This window comes from Tachyglossus aculeatus, chromosome 21 (assembly GCF_015852505.1).
Source record: "Tachyglossus aculeatus isolate mTacAcu1 chromosome 21, mTacAcu1.pri, whole genome shotgun sequence".
Lineage (NCBI taxonomy): Eukaryota > Metazoa > Chordata > Mammalia > Monotremata > Tachyglossidae > Tachyglossus > Tachyglossus aculeatus.
Window position 1 is genome coordinate 7,290,528 of NC_052086.1, and position 7,150 is coordinate 7,297,677.

Consider the following 7,150-nt stretch of genomic DNA (forward strand, 5'->3'; position numbering starts at 1 on the left):
TCTTAAGCACTTACTATAAGCCAGCTAGCTAGCTCTCTTCCTCCCTTCAAAGTCCTGAGAGCTCACCTCCTCAAGGAGGCCTTCCCAGACTGAGCCCCCTCCTTCCTCTCCCCCTCCCCATCCCCCCCGCCCTACCTCCTTTCCCTCCCCACAGCACCTGTATATATGTTTGTACAGATTTATTACTCCATTTTACTTGGACATATTTACTATTCTATTTATTTTATTTTGTTAATATGTTCTGTTTTATTGTTTGTCTCCCGCTTCTGGACTGTGAGCCCACTGTTGGGTAGGGACCGTCTCTATATGTTGCCAACTTGTACTTTCCAAGCGCTTAGTAGAGTGCTCTGCACACAGTAAGCGCTCAATAAATATGATTGAATGAATGAATGAATGAATGCCATACTGTTCTAAGCAATGGGATAGATATAGGGTAATCCAGTCATTCAATCGTATTTATTGAGCATTTACTGTGTACAAAGTACCGTGCTAAGAGTTTGGAGAGTACAAAACAGAAATAAAGAGACACAATCCCTGCCCACACTGGGGTTACAGTCTAAAGGGAAGAGACAGATATCAAAACAAGTAAACAGGCATCAATATAAACAAATAGGTAAATGGATACATAATATAAATGTAAATCGTATATAAACAATATTATATTAATGGTGATGATGAAAATAATAATAATAATGTGTGACCTTGAGTAAGTCAATTCGCTTCTCTGGGCCTCATCTGTAAAATGGTGTTCAAGATGGTGAGCCCTATGTGAGACAGGGACTGTGTCCAACCTGACTAGCTTGTATCCACCCCAGCACTTAGTACAGTGTCTGGCACATGGTAAGAACATTAATACCACAAAAAAATACTATGCAGAGTAAGAGCTCAATAAGTCTCTCGCAAGCACTTAGTACAGTGTACCACAGTGTACAGTGCAAAGAAGTAGCATGGTGTAATGGAGAGCGCACAGCCTGGGAGTCAGAAGGTCATGGGTTCTAATCCCAGCTCTGCCACAAGTCTGCTGTGTTCCCCTGGGCAAATCATTTCACTCCTCTTCTCCTACTCCCTTTTGCACTGCTCTTACTTGCTCTTCATTATCCTCACTCCATCCCCACAGCATATATATATATTTATAAATTAACAAAAAAAATGCTTATATATATCATCATCATCAATCGTATTTATTGAGCGCTTACTGTGTGCAGAGCACTGTACTAAGCACTTGGGAAGTACAAGTTGGCAACATATAGAGACAGTCCCTACCCAACAGTGGGCTCACAGTCTAAAAGGGGGAGACAGAGAACAAAACCAAACATACTAACAAAATAAAATAAATAGAATAGATAGGTACAAGTAAAATAAATAAATAGAGTAATAAATATGTACAAACATATCTACATATATACAGGTGCTGTGGGGAAGGGAAAGAGGTAAGATGGGGGGATGGAGAGGGGGACGAGGGGGAGAGGAAGGAAGGGGCTCAGTCTGGGAAGGCCTCCTGGAGTAGGTGAGCTCTCAGTAGGGCCTTGAAGGGAGGAAGAGATATAAATATATAAGCATTTTTTGTAATTGATGTATTTATTTATCTATTCATATTAATACCTGTCTCCCTCTCTAGACTGTGAGCTCATTGTGGGCAGGAATGTGCCTACTGTTACACTGTACTCCCCCAAGCATTTAGTTCAGTGCTATGCACACAGTGAGAGCTCAATAAATATGACTGAATGAATGAATGCTCTATGCCTCAGTTACCTCATCTGTAACACGAGGATTGAGACCGTAAGCCCTACAAGGGACAGGGACTGCGTCCAACCCGATTTGCTTGTATCCAACCCAGTGCTCAGTACAGTGCCTGGCACATAGTAAATGCTTAACAAATACCACAATTATTAGTATTACCACCACACCAAGCAAGTGCTCAAATGCTGCTACTAGTTTAGAACCCAGGTCCTTCTGATTCTCAGGCCCATGCTCTAACCATTAAGCCACGCTGCTCCCACGTGAGGGAACCCTACTTCCAAGGCGCTCTGTGAAGCCCCGTAAAGAATCTGTTCTGTGACCAGACTCTCTGGCCCCGCCGGCAGCCTTACCCAAGTTGGAGAAGCCATCCTGAAGTGCCCACAGCTGGCCCCAGGCCACAGGGGTGGGTTCTTCTGGTTCCTGGTCCTCGGGAATAGAAGGAAGATCCTGAGTAGGGATCGTGTCTAAGGAGCTGAGGGTCCCTGAGCTGGAGTAGGATGACTGGCTGGAGGTATGTGTGGCGCTCGAAGAGGAGCTCGAAGCGTTCTGGGACTGGGAAGCACTCTGAGACTGCTGGGATTCACCTCCGCTCTCCCGGGACATCTTGTCCTCCAAAGAAACTGCAAAACCGGAAAAAGGAATGTTATGGGTCAGAGATGAGGGTCACAGAAGTTGCACTCAGCCGAGGAGACGCGCTACAAGAGACAGAAGAATCTGGGTTCTAATCTCTGCTCGGCTACTTGTCTGCTGTGGGACCTTAGGCAAGTCGCTTCACTTCTCCGGGCCACGTTTACCTCGTCTGTGAAAGGGGGATTAGACTGAGAGCCCCACGTGGGACAAGGACTGGGTCCAACCTGATTGACTTGTATCTACCCCAGCGCATAGTACAGTACCAGGCACATAGTAAGAGCTTAAAAACCATTAAAAAATTTCATGAGAACTGCTTAGACAAGGTCCTAAATTAGTACACACTGAAAAGAAATAGGGCCTGAAGTCAGAATTTCAATAAAAAAGTAAATTCTGATCCTCAACACTAGTACTGCACTTTCAGGCTATTCATACCCACTGCAAGCACTCAGACCCTTACTCACTGTACTATTAATACCAGTGGGAAGATTAAGATTTCTAATTTACCTTGCTGGCTGAACTATCATATGCTTTAGACCCAAGATTTTACCTTTACTGTCTGGTCCCCTATTCTCTGACCGTTTTCTTCCCCATTCTCCACCTAACTGGACAGTGTCGGATTAATTATCTTACCTCCCTGATTTCCTACTATAATTCAGTCCGCACAATTCACTCCTTTAGTGCCAGCTGGCTAACTATGCCTCCATCTCATCTATCTCGCCACCGACCCCATGTCTTCCCTCCAACCTGAATAAATAAAAAAATGATGGTATTTGTTAAGTGCTTACTATGTGCAACGCACTGTTCTAAGCGCTTGGGGGATACAAGATGATCAGGTTGTCCCACTTGGGGCTCGCGGTCTTAATCTCCATTTTACAGATGAGGTAACAGAGGCACAGAGAAGTTAAGTGGCTTGCCCAAGGTCACACAGCTAAGTGGTGGAGTCGGGATTCAAACCCATGACCTCTGACTCCCAAGCCCGTGCTCTTTCCACTGATCCATGCAACCTGAAATTCCCACCCCCTCCCTATACCCCAGACCACCGCTCTCCCCATCTTCAACGCCTCAATAAAATCACACCTCTCCCAAGAAGCCTTCCCCAACTAAGTCCTCTTGTCCCCTACTCCCTCTCCCTTCTATGTTGCCCATACACTTAGATCTATACCCTTTAAGCACTAGATATTAATAATAACAATATGTACGGTACTTGTTAAGTGCTTACTATGTGTCAAGCACTGTTCCAAGCACTGGAATAGATACAAGGTAATCAGGTTGGGCACAGTCCCTGTCCCACATGGGGCTCCCGCTCCATCCTCATTTTACAGATGAGGTAACTGAGGCCCAGAGAATTCATTCATTCATTCATTCAATTGTATTTACTGAGCACCTACTCTGTGCAGAGCACTGTACTAAGCTCTTGGGAAGTACAAGTTGGCAACATATAGAGACGGTCCCTACCCAACAACAGGCTCACAGTCTAGAAGGGGAAGACAGACAACAAAAAAAAAACCAGACAAGCATCAACAGAATCAAAATATATCAATAGAATTATACATATATACACAAGGATGAGGGTGGGTGGGTATTGGGTGAGGAAGATATGGAGACGGAGCCAATCCCACGGCTCCCATTTCACTAGATTCTATGACAGGAGTGATAGTATTGATTAAATGCATCTGAAGGGCATCTTCGGGGGGCTTTGAATGTGGCACCTGCTGGACTTGGAGAAGAAGGGAGTTCCACACCGGAGGAAGAGCACGAGGAAGGAAACAGAAGTGTAAGAGTTGGGTTACACTTCTACTACTAAAAGTCCAGAGGGGGAGACAGACATTAATAACATAAATAAGTGACAGATACGGACATAAATGCTGTGGGGCTGGGGGGTTTGGTGAATAAAGGGAGCAAGTCAAGGCGGCACAGTAGGGAGTGGGAGGAAGAGAGGGCTTAATCAGGAAAGGAGTTTCTACTACTAGAGCCAAACGGTTACCTCTGTGCTCAATCTGAGGTTGGAGGGAAGGGTGATATAAGTTTCTCTCTCTGTCAGGGCCGAGCACTGGTTCAACCTCTGAGATGTTTTCTGTGTGGGTCGCTCCAACCTGGAGCCAGTCCTGCCCTGGGCAACTGGAAATAAAGATCAGCCACGTGAACGGACACCGTATCTTCAGATTCAGGAACTACAAAAGGAACTCAACTTGAAGGCAGACAGTTTCCACAACCTTGGTCACATAACAGCGCTCTGCACACAGTAAGCGCTCAATAAATACCATTGACTGACACAGCAGTACTGGACTAACCCATCAGGGGTTTGAGCACTTTCCAAGAAGCCTAAAGATCTGGTTGTCAATCAAAAGTATTTACTGATAGTTTACTAATAATGATGGTATTTGTGCAGAGCACTGTACTAAGCAATTGGGAGCCCCACAGCACACACATACATATACTTTATTTATATTACTGTCTGTCTCCCCCTCTAGACTGTGAGCTCACTGTAGGCAGAGAATGAATCTACCAACTCTGTTGAGAAGCAGCATGGCTCAGTGGAAAGAGCACGGGCTTTGGAGTCAGAGGTCATGGGTTCAAATCCTGACTATGCAAATTGTCAGCTGTGTGACCTTGGGCAGGTCATTTAACTTCTCTGGGCCTCAGTTTCCTCATCTGTAAAATGGGGATTAATGTGAGCCCCCCGTGGGACAGCCTGAGCACATAGTAAGTGCTTAATAAATACCACTGTTATTATTATTGTAATCTCCCAAGCACTTTGCAATCACGATTGATTGACTGACTGGGACAGTACAATATATCAGAATTGGTAAACACAATCCCTGCCCGCAAGAAGCTTAGAGTCTAGAGGGGGAGACAGACATTAATATAAAGTATATGTATATACGTGCTGTGGGGATGAGGGAGGGGTGAAGAAAGGGGGCAAATCCAAATGCAAGGGCAACACAATAGGGAGTGGGAGAAGAGGAAATAAGGGCTTAGTCGGGGAAGGCTTCTTGGAAGAGATGGGTTTTTAGCAAGGTTTTAAATGTGGGGAGAGTGATCGTCTAGTGGATATGAAGAGGGAGGGCATCACAGGAGAAAGGGAGGACGTGGGCGAGGGGTAGGCGGCGAGATAGTCGAGACAGAGGTACACTGAAGTACGCTGGCATTAGAGGAGCAAAGTGTGCAGTCTGGGTTGTAGTAGGAGAGCACTGAGGTAAGGTAGGAGGGGGCAAGGCGATTGAGTGCTTTAAAACCAATGGTAAAATGGTAAGGAGTTTCTGTTTAATGTGGAGGTGGATGGGCAACCACTGGAGGTTTTTGAAGAGTTAATAAAAATGGTCTGAACAGTTTTTTTACCAAAATGGAGTAGCAGTATTTATTTATGTATTTATGAGAAGCAGCATGGCTCTGTGGAAAGAGCACGGGCTTTGGGGTCAGAGGTCATGGGTTCAAATCCCAGCTCCGCCACTTATCAGCTGTGTGACTCTGGGCACATCACTTATCTGTGCCTCAGTTACCTCATCTGTAAAATGGGGGTTAAGATTGTGAGCCCCACATGGGACAACCTGATCACCTTGTATCCTCCCCAGTGCTTAGAACAGTGCTTGGCACATAGTAAGCACTTAAATACCATTATTATTATTATTATTATTATTTATTAAGCACCTACTGGGTGCAAAGCACCATACTGGAAAATAAATTCATGGATGAGAATTTAGACATGGTCACTGGCCCCCACAATCTAAGAACAGAGAAGCAGCGTGGCTCAGTGGAAAGAGCTCAGGCTTTGGAGTCAGAGGTCATGGGTTCAAATCCCGGCTCTGCCACTTGTCAGCTGTGTGACTTTGGGCAGGTCACTTCACTTCTCTGGGCCTCAGTTCCCTCATCTGGAAAATGGGGATTAAGTCTGTGAGCCCCACGTGGGACAACTTGATTACCTTATATCTACCCCAGCGCTTAGAACAGTGCTTTGCACATAGTGATCGCTTAATAAATGCCATCATTATTATTATTATTATTAATAAGGAGTTTGGCGATAGCCACATGTGGAAAGATGAAATGACACAAAAATAATTAAGATGAGGACAGGTATAAATAAAAGCAAGAGGGTACTGAGGCTAGATGAGCAGGGTTTCAGGTTCCCCACAGACTTAGAGCCACAGTTTTCTCAGGGTTGCAGAGGTGACGGAGGGGCCTCACGCTACTGCTGTATTCTCGCCCTTCTTGTGCTGGAGCAGGGGCTGATAGGAAGTCCTGAGGTCATGGGGGCTGGACGGCTTCTCTTCGGGGCTGCAAATCTCAGCAGTGAGCGAGCTCTGTCATATCCCACAGTCAATAATTACTCTCCTCCACGCCAAAACTTTATTGAAGGCACACCTCCTCCAAGAGGCCTTTCCTGATTAAGCCCTCTCTTCCTCCCACTCCCTACTGTGCCGCCTTGACTTGCTCCCTTTATTCACCAAATCCCCCAGCCCCACAGCATTTATGTCCATATTCGTCACTTATTTATGTAATTAATGTCTGTCACCCCCTCTAGACTGTAAGCTCGTTGTGGGCAGAAAATGTGTCTGTTGTATTGTTCTCTCCCAAGCCCTTATTACCGTGATCTGCACACGGTAAGTGCTCAATAAATACAACAACTTGATTAATTAGGGAAGCAGCGTGGCTCAGTGGAAAGAGCACGGGCTTTGGAGTCAGAGGTCATGGGTTCAAATCCCAGCTCCGCCAATTGTCAGCTGTGTGACTTTGGGTAAGTCACTTCTCTGTGCCTCAGTTATCTCATCTGTAAAAGGGGGGT

General features: G+C 45.5%; 1 protein-coding gene across 12 annotated transcripts in view; it reads right to left on the reverse strand.

Annotated features, from left to right (window-relative positions):
- The window catches only part of CHEK2 (checkpoint kinase 2), a 50,494-nt gene extending 46,067 nt beyond the window's left edge, over positions 1-4,427 (reverse strand). For 11 of the 12 annotated variants that reach the window (XR_005455352.1, XR_005455355.1, XR_005455353.1 and 8 more), the window contains exons 1-2: positions 4,355-4,427; positions 2,091-2,360 (exon numbers count right to left, since the gene is read on the reverse strand). Coding sequence is in view for 8 of the 12 variants with exons in the window: in XM_038763123.1 (XP_038619051.1) it covers positions 2,091-2,343 (253 nt within the window). In the remaining 4 variants the exon portion in view is untranslated. Of the gene's footprint in view, positions 1-2,090; positions 2,361-4,354 lie in introns of those variants that run through there. The other variant, XM_038763130.1, reaches the window with a different exon arrangement.
- Between the last annotated feature and the right edge of the window lie 2,723 nt (positions 4,428-7,150).